Source organism: Heterodontus francisci, chromosome 28, assembly GCF_036365525.1.
Source record: "Heterodontus francisci isolate sHetFra1 chromosome 28, sHetFra1.hap1, whole genome shotgun sequence".
NCBI lineage: Eukaryota > Metazoa > Chordata > Chondrichthyes > Heterodontiformes > Heterodontidae > Heterodontus > Heterodontus francisci.
Genome location: NC_090398.1, coordinates 27,547,916 through 27,563,151, shown reverse-complemented (window position 1 = coordinate 27,563,151; position 15,236 = coordinate 27,547,916). Strand labels below are relative to the sequence as shown.

General features: G+C 45.4%; 1 protein-coding gene across 1 annotated transcript in view; it reads right to left on the bottom strand.

Annotated features, from left to right (window-relative positions):
• Positions 1–15,236, bottom strand: part of LOC137345308 (NACHT, LRR and PYD domains-containing protein 3-like) — a 90,497-nt gene that overhangs the window by 24,442 nt on the left and 50,819 nt on the right. The window contains exon 6 of the mRNA XM_068008806.1: positions 3,406–5,143. Within this exon, the coding sequence (XP_067864907.1) occupies positions 3,406–5,143 (1,738 nt within the window). The remainder of the gene's footprint in view (positions 1–3,405; positions 5,144–15,236) is intronic.

The window sequence follows — 15,236 nt, the reverse complement described above, 5'->3', positions numbered from 1 at the left end:
TATATGTTTCAATCAAGTTACCTCTTACTCTCCTAAACTTCCAGTGAATACAAGTCTAGCCTGTCCAACCTTTCCAATAGGACAACCCACCCATTCCAGATATTACTCTAGTAAACCTTCTTTGAACTGCTTCCAATGCATTTCCATCCTTCCTTAAATAAGGAGACCAATGCTGTACACATTACTCCAGATGTGGTCTCAACAATACCCTGTATAACTGAAGCATAACCTCCCTACTTTTGTATTCAATTCCCCTCACGATAAATGAAAACATTCTATTAGCTTTCCTAATTACCTGCTGTACCTGTATACTAACCTTTTGTGATTCATGCACTAGGACACCCAGATCCCTCTGCATCTCCGAGCTCTGCAATCTCTCACCATTTAGATAATATGTTTCTTTTATTCTTCCTGCCAAAATGGACAATTTCAGGATCACAGAATTGTTACAGTGCAGAAGGAGGCCATTCAGCCCATCGTGTCTGCACCAGCCCTCTGAATGAGCAATTCACCCAATGCCATCCCCCCGCAAATCTTTCCTTTCAAGTATTCCCTTTTGAAAGTTATGATTGAATCTGCTTCACTGTCATTTCAGGCAGTGCAATCCAGATCACAGCAAATGACTGTGTAAGACTTCTTCAAGACACTACTTCAGCCTCCGCTGGAGTATTGTGTCCAATTCTAGGCACCACACTTGAGGGAAGACGTGAGGGCTTTGGAGAAAGTACAGAAAAGATTAAAAAGAATGGTTCCAGGGATGAGGAACGTCAGTTATGAAGATAGACTGGGGAAGTTAGGACTGTTCCAGAGTCTATAGAATTTTGGAAAATGACCACCAATACATCCACTATTTCCAGGGCCATTAATGAGTAGTAATGACTTGGAACTCACTGCCTATGAGGGTGTTGGAAGTGGAGATGATCAATGATTTCAAAAGAGAGTTGGATCGGCAATTGATGGAAATAAACTCGCAGGGCTATGGGGATAGAGCAGGGGACTGAGTGAACTACAATACAGAGAGCTGGCATGGACTCAATGGGTCAAATGGCCTCCTTCTGTGACAGAAAGACTCTCGAATGAGAATGTGGAACCTGCTACCACAGTAGGTATTTGTGGTGAATAGTTTATATACATTGAAGGAGAGTCTGGATAATCATATGAGAGAGAAGACAATAGAGAGTTATGTTGATAGAATTAGATGAGGAAAGACGGGAGGAGGCTCGAGTGCAGCATAAATGCCTGCATGGACTGGTTGGGCCGAATGGCCTGTTTCTGTGCTGTATATCCTCTGTAATACAGTACTGTCTGTGTGAAGTCTTTAACTGTCCCTCAGTCTGGTCTCATTGCCTGATGATCAGAATTACTCTCCTGGAGATTAGTGACCAGCCTCGTCATGTTTGGGGGAAATGGTCTCATTTCTGTCACTTCTTAAATCCTGGAGTTTATGGGAATGGGGTGATTTCCCCTGAATTAAATGATAAAACGGTGATTTCCTGTACTTTTTACTCTGTACAGTATATCTTCTTCTTTGGCCTCCTTGTCTCGAGAGACAATGCGTAAGCGCCTGGAGGTGGTCAGTGGTTTGTGAAGCAGCGCATGGAGTGGCTATAAAAGCCAATTCTAGAGTGACAGACTCTTCCACAAGTGCTGCAGATAAAATTGGTTGTCGGGGCTGTTACACAGTTGGCTGTCCCTTTGCGCTTCTGCCTTTTTTCCTGCCAACTGCTAAGTCTCTTCGACTTGCCACATGACTGTATTAAATGTATTAAATTAAATCCAGATCCTGAATTAAATGATAAAACGGTGATTTCCTGTACTTTTTACTCTGTCCAGTAGATCAATCTGTATAATACCTGGGGTGAGTTATATTGTGAAATGGTGCTAACTGCTGCTGTAAAATCCATTCCCCCAGGATTTTATATAACAAGGAGAATTGATTCTGTCCCATTGTAAGTTTTAAATGTGCCTGTGCTCCTATTTTACAGGGGAGGGGAGTCTCTCACTTTATTCCCCATTAAACTGGCACTGCATTTATTTCAAAGGTTAACTGGTCCGACAGTTTTGGGGAATTTTTGGAAGTTCCCTCCTAGATTGGGACTTCACACAAGGGGACGGATTATGGGAAATTCCCGGGTTCAGGCCCCTGGCTTACCCAGGAGCTGCTGCTGTGAGACTCCACCACTGACCGGTGTGTGTCTGTACTCCGGGTTTAATACCCCATAACACGTCAGACTGGAGTCTTTTTATCAGCAAGTTGAACCTCCCAAATGTCGCTCTTTACTTAATGTTCAGGACTGTGAATAATTCTAAACATTTACAGAAAAAATAATTCCTGTTTTCCCAATACTCCCAATCCAGGAAACGTCTCCCTCGACATACACATCCTGCATGGGATTGGATTAAATATCTAATGTTAATTATTTAAACTCGGGTTTCTGTCCTGTTTCTAGTTAAAATGGTGGATGTGGAAAATATTTGACATTAATTTTCTGTACTACTGGTTTATATTTTATATTTACATTCTGCTGTCCAGCCTTATTAATGATGATTTATTGTAATTAAATTATCAGACCCTTTCAGTGACCTGTATTTACTGATTCCATACAGATTGTAAAATCCCTGATGGTTCACAAGGATCCATTTTAGATTTTCCAGTCCTGATGGTAAAACTAAACAATCCTCTTATTATTTGTCATTGTTGTGTTAAATCTGTTTCTCTCTGGTTTAACTGAACTGCAGCCGAAGGTTAACAGCTAAAACTGTGCAAGGCATGAAGGGAAAAGTTGCCAGCTTTACACAAGGAGAAGGAGCTGTGAAGCAGCTGAAGTCATTATTTTCCAGCCTGCTAGGCAGTGGGTGATAAAACATTCAATGAGACTGTGGGATGCTGTGGTAACAAGGTTACAGATAAGAAGGAAGGCCAGCAGATGGATTTTGATTTTAAACCTAAGCAGACAGACGACTCCAGGCCCTGAGTGTACGTGACAAAGAACATTTGCGATGCTGGGAGAAACTGGATAAGAAGGGGAGGCTAGGAGCCCCGAAAGGAGAAGACCTGCAGGACCATCACGGAAAGGGAACCCTGAGTCCACTTCAGTGAAGAGAACCCATCAGAGGGAGACTGATCACCTCACCTCACAACGGGTCGTATTGAAGTCCAAGCCGTGAGTCTTGTGATTTATAGTAACAAGTCGTTTAACAAGTGAAATAACAAGTAGCTAAGTGATTTAAGTAACAATAAAGGTGTTTATACGAAGTATCTTGTGCAGGTGTCTTTTGTCTGCCACATCAGTTGACACCCGAGTTTGAGGGTCAACAGAACGGTTTCTTTCCCTTCATTACGGAGCAACAACACAATCTGTGACTGTTCAACATTTCAACAGTTAGAGACAAATAAACAGTTACCTCAACACCTGGAATGTGTGCAATACGGGTCCCAGCTGTTGGAGTCCTTCACACTGAATGGTGCAGTAATCTAGATCAAGGTTTTTTATGGTATCACAGAAACCAATAACGTGAGACAGGACCGCACAGTCAATTGGAGTCAGTCGCAATTCACTAAATGTAAGTGTGTTCACAGATCCCACTGTGTCCTGAACCAGTGCTTTATTCTGAGACTCAGTCAGGTAGTGCAATGTGTTCAGGAGGTTCCTTTTATCATTTTCACGGTTTGTGTTTCTAATCGCTCCTTTAAACTTCTCCTTCACCCAGTCAATCACTCGGCAGGTTGTTTGATGAGGAAATGGACCCAGAAACTCCTCCAGGGGTCGAGCTGCCTGTGGGGAGGAGAGACCAGCAACAAAACGCAGAAATATCTCAAATCTTCCATCCTTCATCCTGCGGGCATCACTGAGGAGTTTCCGGATGTCCCCGGGATTTGGAGACAGGAATTGTGCGAGTGCGGCTACAAACTCTTGGATGGTGAGGTGCGGGAATGTGTAAACCACATTCTGGACAGAATCATCTCTCTCCAAAAGTTCCATCAGGAATCCAGACAGGAACTGGGAAGGTTGCAGATTGTACTCGATCAAATCTCCATCTCTAAACACAATCTTCTTCCTGGAGACTCCTGTGAAGGCCATCTCACCGATCTTCAGTAACACATCACGGGGGTTTTCAATCTCTCGGCTATGGTTTTTCAGAATGTTGTAAATATAGTAGGAATATAGCTGGGTGATGGTCTTGGGAACTTGCTGCTGTTTCCTGTCTCTTTGTGTAAAGAAGGGACCCAGTGACAGACAGAGGATCCAGCAGTAGGAAGGGTTGTAACACATGGTGTACAGGATCTCGTTCTCCTCCACGTGTTTGAAAACAGCTGCTGCCACCGTCTGATCTTCAAAAAACTTGTTGAAATATTCCTTCCGTTCATCACCAACAAATCCCAGGATTTCAGTCCAGACACTGATCTCAGCCTTTTCCAATAAATGTAATGCAGTGGGACGACTGGTCACTAACACTGAACATCCTGGGAGCAGCTTGTGCTGTATTAAACTGTACACAATGTCAGACACTTCACACCAGCATTCGGGATCTGTGCACATGTACTGAGGTTCTGTATTTCTCCGATTGTCAGTAAAATCGATCGTGTCCTTGAATTCATCCAAACCATCAAATATAAAAAGCAATCCCTCTGGATTCTTCCAGAGCTCTCCCAGAACATTCCCAAAGTAAGGATACAGATCCAGTATCAGATTCCTCAGGTTTATTCTACAGTTAATAGTATTCAAATCCCGGAATTTAAAACTGAAAACAAATTGAAAGTTTGGGTATATTTTCCCAGTGGCCCAGTCATAAACAATCTTTTGTACCATTGTTGTTTTTCCAATCCCTGGGACTCCACTCACTGCTGCTGAACTCCCAGATTTGGATTTTCCCCAGGAAAAACTGCTGTGGAATAATTGATCAGTTCGGATTTTTTCCAGTTCTTTCTGGAGATGTTTCTCTCTCCACTCTTTATGGTCTTGGCCTCTTACCAGCAGTTCATGTTCTACAAGTGTCCGATCTCGAACAGTAGAAATGACCGTTAGCTCAGCGTATCGATCAACCAGCTGGAAAATCTTAACCTTCTCCTTTATTAGGATAGTGTTCACTCTCAGTGTTTCAGTTTGTACCCGGAGTGTTTCCTTGTGTTTCTGTTGAACATCTTCAATTAGAACAGACAGAAAGTGGTTTTCAATGTTAGTTATATTGATATAAAAACAACTTCTGAAAACATTTTATTATTCAATAAATGTTGCAAGATTTAATTCACAGCTTCAATAGAGGTGTGTGTATAAATTAAAACTCAGTTAATTAAAACTTCACCTGAAAATGAACAATGGTGAAAAGAAGTTTTAAATCCTGATTTGATTCTAACATTTACTGAACATGGAGATGCCTACACAGGTGATATTTTCCCTCTGATGGTTAACATGATCTGTCCTGCCCTGTATGATAAGAAATCTCATTACAAATCCACACGTGATCTGGGATATACAACAGTAGAGGTTCCATTGGATTAATTTTTAAAACTATCAGCAGTAAAAATGGGAAATATGACATCGGACACAAGTGGGTTATACTGTGAATTGTCAGTAATCCCACTGTTATTGTATCAGACAATGAGCAGTTTATCTGGCTGGACATTGGCTCCCAGTTCGGCAACATATCAATTTAAAAATTCTCACTGTTTTCAAATCCCTCCATAGCCTGGACCCTCCCTATCGCTGTAACCACCTCCAGCCTGTCAAAACTCTGAGGTCTCTGTTTTTCACCAAGGGTAAAGTAACACACTTATGTCACTGGACTAGTAAGCCAGAGGCCTGGACCACTGATCCGGAGATATGAGTTTATATACAACCATGGCAGCTGGGGAATGTTAATTCTGTTCAGTAAATAAATGTGGAATAAAGCTGGTATCTATTTATTTTATTTATTTAGAGATACAGCACTGAAACAGGCCCTTCGGCCCACCAAAGTCTGTGCCAACCAACAACCACCCATTTTATACTAACCCTGCAGTAATCCCATATTCCCTATCACCTACCTACACTAGGGGCAATTTACAATGGCCAATTTACCTATCAACCTGCAAGTCTTTTGGCTGTGGGGGGAAACTGGAGCACCCGGCGAAAACCCACGCGGTCATAGGGAGAACTTGCAAACTTCGCACAAACTTACCCAGAATCGAACCCAGGTCCCTGGAGCTGTGAGGCTGCAGCGCTAACCACTGCGCCACTGTATCAAGAATGTTGTCCATGAAAACTACGAGATTGTCATGAAAACCCACTTGGTTCACTAATGTCATTTAGGGAAAGAAATCTGCCAACCTTATCCAGTCTGGTTCCAGGTGACTCCAGACACACAACAATGTGGTTGACTGCGAACTGCTGGCTGAAATGGCCTGGCAAGTTACTCAATTCTATCAGATCAGTATTTAAAAAGGTATTTAAAACCAGACAAACCACTGGCATCGACTGAGGCCTCAATGACACAACCAGCCCAGTCAACCCTGTAAACTTCTCCTCACTAACATATGGGTTCTTGTGCCAAAATTGGGAGAGCTGTCCCACACTCAAGCAACAGCCTGAGATATTCATAATCACAGAATCATAACTTTCAGCCAATGTCCCAAACGACTCGATCACCATCGCTAGTTACATCCTGTCAGACTGGCAGGTCATACCCACCTGAAGTGGCAGCACAGTCGTACAGAGTCAGGAGGGAGTGGCCATCACAGTCCCCAAAAATGACTCCAGACCCTATGAAGTTTTATGGTATCAGATCAACCATGGACAAGGAAACATTCTGCTGATTATTACCGACTGCCCTCAAATCATTACTCCTCCATATTGAACATCATATGGGAGAAGCACTGAGGGTAGGAAGGGCACAGAATGTTTGCTGGGTGGGGAATTTCAATGTCCATCATCCAGACCGTCTCTCTTGCTCCACTACTGACTGAGCTGGCCGTGTCCTGAAAGACATAGCTGCCAGACTGAGCTTGCGGCAGGTAGTGACAGAACCAACAAGAGGGGAAAATCTACTTGGCCTTCTCCTCACCATTCTACCTATCGCAGATGCATCTGCCCATGATAATATTGGTAACAGCGACCACCACACAGTCCTTGTGGAGACAAAGTACTGTCTTTACACTGAGGGCACCTTCCATTATATTGTGTGGCACAACCACCATGTTAAATGGGACAGATTCAGAACTGATCTAGTAACTCAAAACTGAGCATCCATGAGACACTACAGGCCATCAGCAGCAGCAGTGGTGTCTTCCACCACAATCTCCAACCTCATATCCTTCATTCTACCAAGACCATCAAGCCAGGGTATCAATAAAAGCAAAACACTGCAGATGCTGGAAATCTGAAATAAAAACAAGAAATGCTGGAAATACTCAGCAGGTCTGGCAGCATCTGTGGAGAGAGAAGCAGAGTTAACGTTTCAGGTCAGTGACCCTTCTTTAGAACTGGCAAATATTAGAAATGTGAAAGGTTATAAGCAAGTAAAGCAGGGGTGAGGCAAGAGATAACAAAGGAGAGGGTGTAGATAGGACAATGTCACAGAATAGCTGACCAGAAGGTCATGCAACAAAGGCAAACAATATGTTACTGGTGTGTTGAAAGACAAAGCATTAGTACAGATAGGGTGTTAATGGACTGAAAATTGAACAGCTGCAAGTACAAACATGAAAAAAAATCAGTGGGTAAGCAAACTGAACAAACTAAGATGAAATAAAATAAAATAAACACAAAAAAAATCAAAAAGAAAAAAATTACTAAAAATATAAGTAAAATGGGGGGCCCCGTCATGTTCTGAAATTATTGAACTCAGTGTTCAGTCCGGCAGGCTACAGTGTGCCGAATCGGTAAATGAGATCTGTTCCTTGAGCTTGTGTTGATGTTCACTGGAACACTGCAGCAATCCCAGGACAGAGATGTGAGCATGAGAGCAAGGGGGAGTGTTGAAAGGACAAGCAACCGGAAGCTCAGTGTCATGTTTTCAGACTGAGCGGAGGTGTTCTGCAAAGCGGTCACCTAGTCTGCGTTTGGTCTCCCCAGTGTAGAGGAGACCACATTGTGAGCAGCGAATACAGTATACTACATTGAAAGAAGTACAAGTAAATCGCTGCTTCACCTGAAAGGAGTATTTGGGGCCTGGGATAGTGAGGAGAGAGGAGGTAAATGGGCAGGTATTACACCTCCTGCGATTGCAGGGGAAGGTGCCGTGGGAAGTGGACGAGGTGGTGGGGGTAATGGAGGAGTGGACCAGGGTGTCGCGGAGGGAACGATCCCTTCGGAATGCTGACAGGGGAAGGGAGGGGAAGATGCGTTTGGCAGTGGCATCATGCAGCGTTTGGTCTCCCCAGTGTCGAGGAGATCACATTGTGAGCAGCGAATACAGTGTACTATATTGAAAGAAGTACAAGTAAATCTTCTTCACACTTCTTCACACCCTGCCTCCTGTAAGAACTCCATTCCACTCTCCCAGTTTCTCCGGCTCCGACATATCTGCTCTGATGATGCTACCTTCCATGACAGCGCTTCTGATATGTCTTCTTTTTTCCTCATATGAGGATTCCCCTCCACTGGACACAGAGCCCTCAACTGTGTCCGGCCAATCTCCCGCACCTCTACCCTCACCCCTTCCCCTCCCTCCCAGAACCGCAAGAGGGTTCCCCTTGTCCTCACTTTCCACCCCATCAGCCTCCACATCCAAAGGATCATCCTCTGCCATTTCCGCCACCTCCAGCGTGATGTCACTACCAAACGCATCTTCCCCTCCCTTCCCCTATCAGCATTCTGAATGGATCGTTCCCTCCGCGACACCCTGGTCCACTCCACCATTATCCCCACCACCTCATCCCCTTCCCACGGCACCTTCCCCTGCAATCGCAGGTGGTGTAATACCTGCCCATTTACCTCCTCTGTCCTCATTATCCCAGGCCCCAAACACTCTTTTCAGGTGAAGCAGCGATTTACTTGTACCTCTTTCAACGTAGTATACTGTATTTGCTGCTCACAGTGTGGTCTCCTCTACATTGGGGAGACCAAACGTAGACTGGGTAACCGCTTTGCGGAACACCTCCCCTCAGTCCGAAAGCATGACCCTGAGCTTCCGGTTTCTTGCCATTTCAACACTCCCCACTGCTCTCATGCTCACATCTCTGTCCACGGATTGCTGCAGTGTTCCAGTGAACATCAACACAAGCTCAAGGAACAGCATCTCATTTATCGATTCGGCACACGACAGCCTGCTGGACTGATCATTGAGTTCAATAATTTCAGAGCATGACGGGCCCTCCAATTTACTTATATTTTTAGTAATTTTTTCCTTTTTGATTTTTTTTGTGTTTATTTTATTTTATTTTAGTTTGTTCAGTTTGCTTACCCACTGATTTTTTTTCATGTTTATATTTGCGGCTGTTCAATTTTCAGTCCATTAACACCCTATCTGTACTAATGCTTTGTCTTTCAATACACCAGTAACATATTGTTTGCCTTTGCTGCATGACCTTCTGGTCAGCTATTCTGTGACCTTGACCTATCTACACCCTCTCCTTTGTTATCTCTTGCCCCACCCCTGCTTTACTTGCTTATAACCTTTCACATTTCTAATATTTGCCAATTCTAAAGAAGGGTCACTGACCTGAAACATTGGCCGGAATTTTACGCTGGGCGGATGGGAGTCAGACTCCAACGTAAATGTCGGCGCCAATCCCACTCCTGCTCAGCCTGGGGATCTGTCCTGTATTTTATGGATCCCCAGGCTGTCACTGGCCCGAGGCGGGACTTCCACCCGCTTGAGAGAGGAGATCCTGCCTCAGTGAGCTGCCGGCCAATCAGCGGGCCGGCAGCTCTTAGTCTCAGCAGCGTCACCGGGAGCAGTGGCCACTGCTGAGACTGCAGGCCAGCTGGCCGAGGAGGACGCAATGGAACCAGGACAGAAGGTAAATTCGGGCAGCCTCACCAGGGGAATCGGTCGTGCCCTGGTGAGGCTCGGGTGGTCCTCTGGGGGGAGGTGGGCATCTTGGATCCCAGGGTTGGGTTGGGAGGCGGCCCTCAATCGGGTACCCTGTGCCCGATTGCCAGGCCACCTCCCCAGGGTGCGGAAAAGCTGGCAGCTATAGCTGGGCGGCCATTCACGTCCCCGGCACACCTGCTTGCCACAGGTAAAATACCCGTGGAGGCGGGCGAGGGCCGTTGAGTGGCCATTAAGTGGTGAGGCTGCCCGAACTTACCTTCTGTCCCAGTCTCACACCCCCGCCCCCTCTACTGGACCTCCGTAAACTTGGTCGGCGGCAGAATCGGGGTGTTTAAGCCTCCCGGAGCCTGCTGCTCAATTTTACGCCGCACCCGCGCCACCATCCGACCCGCTGGGGCGGCGTAAAATTCCGGCCGTTAACTCTGCTTCTCTCTCCACAGATGCTGCCAGACCTGCTGAGTATTTCCAGTATTTCTTGTTTTTAAGCCAGGGTATCAACCCTGATTCAATGAGGAGTGGGGAAGAACATGCCAAGAGCAGCAGAAGGCATATATAAAAATGAGGTGACAACCTGGTAAGGCGACAACACAGAACTATATGCATGTTAAACAGAGGGTTGAGGGCACTGCCCTGAAGAACTCCTGCAGTGATGTCCTGGGTCTGAGATTAGTTTTTATTCTTTCACGAGATGTGGGCATCACTGGTTGGGACAGCATTTATTGCGCATCCCTAATTGCCCTTGAGAAGGTGTTGAACCACTGCAGTCCATGTGGGTTAGTTACACCCACCGATGCTCAGTTTGGTTTCCATTAGCGTCACTTGGCTTCTGACCTCATTACGGCATTGGTCCAAACATGAACAAAAGAGCTGAATTCAAGAGGTGGGGTGAAAGTGACCAAGTGACTGCCCTCGATATCAATGCAGCATTTTACCCAATATGGCATCAAGAAGCCCTGGCAAAATTGAAGTCAATGGGAATCGTGGGGGGGGGGGGGTGAGCTCTCCACTCGTTGGTATCATACCGAATACAAAGGAAGATGATTGGGGTTGTTGAAGGCCAAACATTTAAGCTCTGGGACATCACTGCAGGGGTTCCTCAGGGTAGTTTCCTACCATCTTCAGCTGCTTCATCAATGACCTTCCTTTCATCATATCAGAAGTGAGGATGTTCATTGATGATTGTAGTCTTCAGTACCATTTGCAACTCCTCAGATACTGAGACTGTCCCCATCCACATGCAGCAAGTCCTGGGCAAAATTCAGCCTTCTGCAAATAAATAGAAAGTAATATTCGTGCCACACAAGTGCCAGGCACTGACCATCTCCAACAAAAGAGAATCGAACCATTTTGCCTTGACATTCAATGGTATTACCATCACTGAGCATCCCACTAAGCCTCCCCCACCCCACCTCAGCATCAATATCCTGGGAGTTGTCACTGACCTGAAAGCTAACTTGACCAACCACACAAATACTGTGACTACAGTATTGAGGCTGGGAATTCTGCAGCGAGTAACTTACTTCCTAACTCTCCAAAGCCTGTCCACCATCCACAAGTCAGGGGCGTGATCGAATACTCTCCACTTGGCTGGATGAGTGCAGCTCCAACAACACTCAAGAAGCTCGACACCATCCAAGACAAAGCAGTCTACTTGATCGGCAGCCCATCCACCAACTTAAACATTCACTCCTCCACCAGCAGCACACAGTGGCAGCAGTGTGTACCAGATACAAGATGCAGTACAGCAACTTGCCAAGCCTCTGCCGACAGTACCTTCCAAACCCACAACCTCTACCAACCAGAGAACAAGGGCAGCAGCTGCATGGTGTCACACTCACGAGAAGTGCAATGGTGGAAATACAGAAGCAAACTGACAATTTATAAAAACTGACCGTCCTTTTGAAAAGTGGACAGTGTGCTGCAAAATGGCTGCCGAAGGTTGGGCTGACTTGGCCTGTATATTCAAACTGTCTCACGATCTGTTAAGAACAAAAGGATACATTCCAGGCTCGGAGGTGTCAATTACACCCATCCTGAAAACATCAAGAGACATTCCTGAATTGAATGGTTTCTTCTGAAACAAAGGATGTGCGACGTAGCCACATTCTGGGCCACTTTGTGGTCACAACAGGGAGGGAGCAGGCATCTCCTAACAGTGACTAATGTGAGTGGTTTTTTTTTAACCTTAAAAAGGTCTCTCTCTGGAGAGCGAAAGAGAGACACAGAGAGAGAGAGAGAGAGATAACAGGAATATCTCCAAAAAGAAGTCCAACCAAGGGCTATGAAAAGTAGCCCAGCAAAAACCAAAGAAGGAGCCCTGCTGCAAATTCTCCACTTCAACTTGGTACAGCAGAGAACTGAAAGTGACCAGCGCCTCCTCCAGTCTGAAGTCTTAACTACCAGAAAATGGCAAACACCCAGGCCTGCAACTTTAAAGAAACTGTCCTCTGAGAAGATTCAACAGGTTTACCATGAACCCCTAACACCTACCTAATTTCAAACTATTTACCCTTTTCCTCTCTATCTATCGATTCTTTTGTCAGTGTGTGAGTGAAAACGTGCATGGATGCAGTTACGACCATTTCAGAAATGAAAACTGTTCAATAAATAGTTAATCTTCTGTTTTAAACCTCCAAGAAAACCTGTCACTGTCTATTTATTTGACAAATAAAACACAAGGGGTTAAAACCTGAATAACAAAATCACTTGCTGTGGTCAGTTGGGAAGTGAACAGTGGGAACAAGCCAGGCCTCACCCACCTGGCCATAACAATGGGAACACCACCACCTACAAGTTCCCCTCTAAGTCACACATCATCCTGACTTGGATCGGTTTTGCTGTTCCTTCACTGTCACTGGGTCAGAAACCTGGAACTCCCTTCCTAACTGCAGTGTGGGTGTACCTACACCAGATAGTCTGCAGCAGTTCAAGACAGCTCCCCATCACCTTCTCAACAGCAATTAGGATGGGCAACAAATGTGGGCCTTGCCAGCGATGCTCAAATCCCATGAACGTATAACAAAAATGTACAGGACTGCTAAGCATTGATCTGATACGTTGGTTGTGGGATCGCTTAGCTGTCTACAGCATGCTGCTTCTGCTGTTTATAATGCATGTAGTCCTGTGTCATTACATTATCAGGTTGGTGCCTAATGTTTAGATATGCCCAGTGCTGATCCTGCAATGCTCTCCTACACTCACCATTGAACCAGGTTGAACCCCTGGCTCCACAGTAACTGTAGAGTGAGAGATATGCCAGGCCACGAGGTTACTGGTCACGATGGAATACAATTCTGCTGCTCCTGATGGTTCACAGTGCCTCATGGATTCCCAGATTTGTGTTGTTAGATCTGTTCTGAAACTATTACATTCAACACTATGGCAGTTGCCCCTCAGCACGATGGAGGGGGTCCTCAGTGTGAAGATGGGATTTACTCCACAAGCATTGTGTGGTTGTCACTCCTACCAATACTGTCATGGACAGATGCATCTGCAATAGGTAGATTGGGGAAAATGATGCCAAGCAGGTTTTTACCACGTGTTAGTTCTCCCATCTGTTGCAGGCTCCGTCTGGCAGTTATGTCCTCACGACTTAGCCAGTTCGGTCAGCAGTGGTGCTGCACTGAAGTGCCCCATTCAGAGTACATTCTGTGACATCTCTTCTCAGTGTGTCTTCTGTGTGGTGTTCAACATGAACAAATAATATCTTATCAGTTGAGGGAGTGCTGTAGGTGGTAATCAACAGGATATTTCCTTGTCTATATGTGACCTGATGCCATGAGAATTCAAGGGATCTGGAGTCAATGTTGAGAACTCCCAGGGCCACTCTCTCCTGACTGTGTAACACTGTGCCACCACCTGTGATGGGTCTGTCCTGTCAGTGGGACTGGACATATCCAGTGATTGTGATGGAAGAATCTGGGCCATTGGCTGAGATATATGATGATGTAACTATGACTATTTCAGGCTGTAATTTGACGAGCCTGTGGGACAGCTCTCCCAATTTTGGCACAATTCCCCAGATGTCAGTGAGAAGCACTTTGCAGGGTCGACTGGGCTGGTTATATCTGGTGCCCAGGTCAATACTGAATGGTGTCAGCAGTGGCTCAGTTGGTAGCACATTTACTGTGAGTCAGAAGGTTACGGGTTTAAGTCCCACTCCAGAAACCGGAGAATAAAAATCAAGGCTGATACTCCAGTGCAGTACTGAAGGAGTGCTGCACTGCCAGAGGTGCTGTTTTTATGCTGAGACATTAAACCAAAACTCCTTTTCCCTCTGACGTGAATGTACAACTTCCCATGGCACTATTTCGAAGACGACCAGGGGAGTTATGCCAAGGGAGTTATTGCCTGTGTCTTGGTCAACATTTACCCCTCAATCAACATCACAAAAGCAGATTATCTGGTTATTTTTATTGCAAAGTATGACAGATCCTGGGTTCATCAATAGAGATACTGAATACAAAAGCAGGGATGTTATGCTGAACCTTTAAAAAGCTCTGGTTAGGCTACAACTTGAGTATTGCAGCCAGTCCTGGTCACCCACACCTTAGGAAGGACGCGAGGGTCCTTGTAATAGAAACATAGGAGGAGTAGGCCATTCAGCCCATTGAGCCTGCTCCATCATTCAATTAGATCATGGCTGATCATCGACCTCAATGCCACTTTCCCACGTTATCTCCATATCCCTTGGTGTCATTAGTACCCAGATATCCATCAATATCTGTCTTGAACATGCTCAATGACTGAGCTTCCACAGCCCTCTGGGGTAGAGAATTCCAAAGATTCATCACCACTCTGAGTGAAGAAATTCCTCATGATCTCAGTCTTAAATAGCCTACCCCTTATTCTGAGACGATGTCCCCTTGTTTAGACTCAAAGCCATGAGAAACATCCCATCTACATCCACCCTGTCACACCCTGTAAGAATTTTGAACATTTCAATGAAATCAGCTCTCATTCTTCAAAATTCGAGAGAATACAGGCCCAGTTTCCTCGATCTCTCCACATAAGACAATCCCGCCACCCCAGGGTGATGCAGCAGAGATTTACCACAGTTGTTCCAGGGATGAGGGATTTTAGCTACAAGGTCAGGTTGGAGAAGCTGGGGTTGTTCTCCTTGGAGCAAAGGAGATTGAGGGGAGATTTGACAGACAGGTTTGGACAGAGTAGACAGAGAAAAGCTATTCCCATTAGCTGACTGTTCCCAAGACCGTGTACTCAGCTTTAATGTATTCGGCAAGAGAAGCAGGGGGAATGTG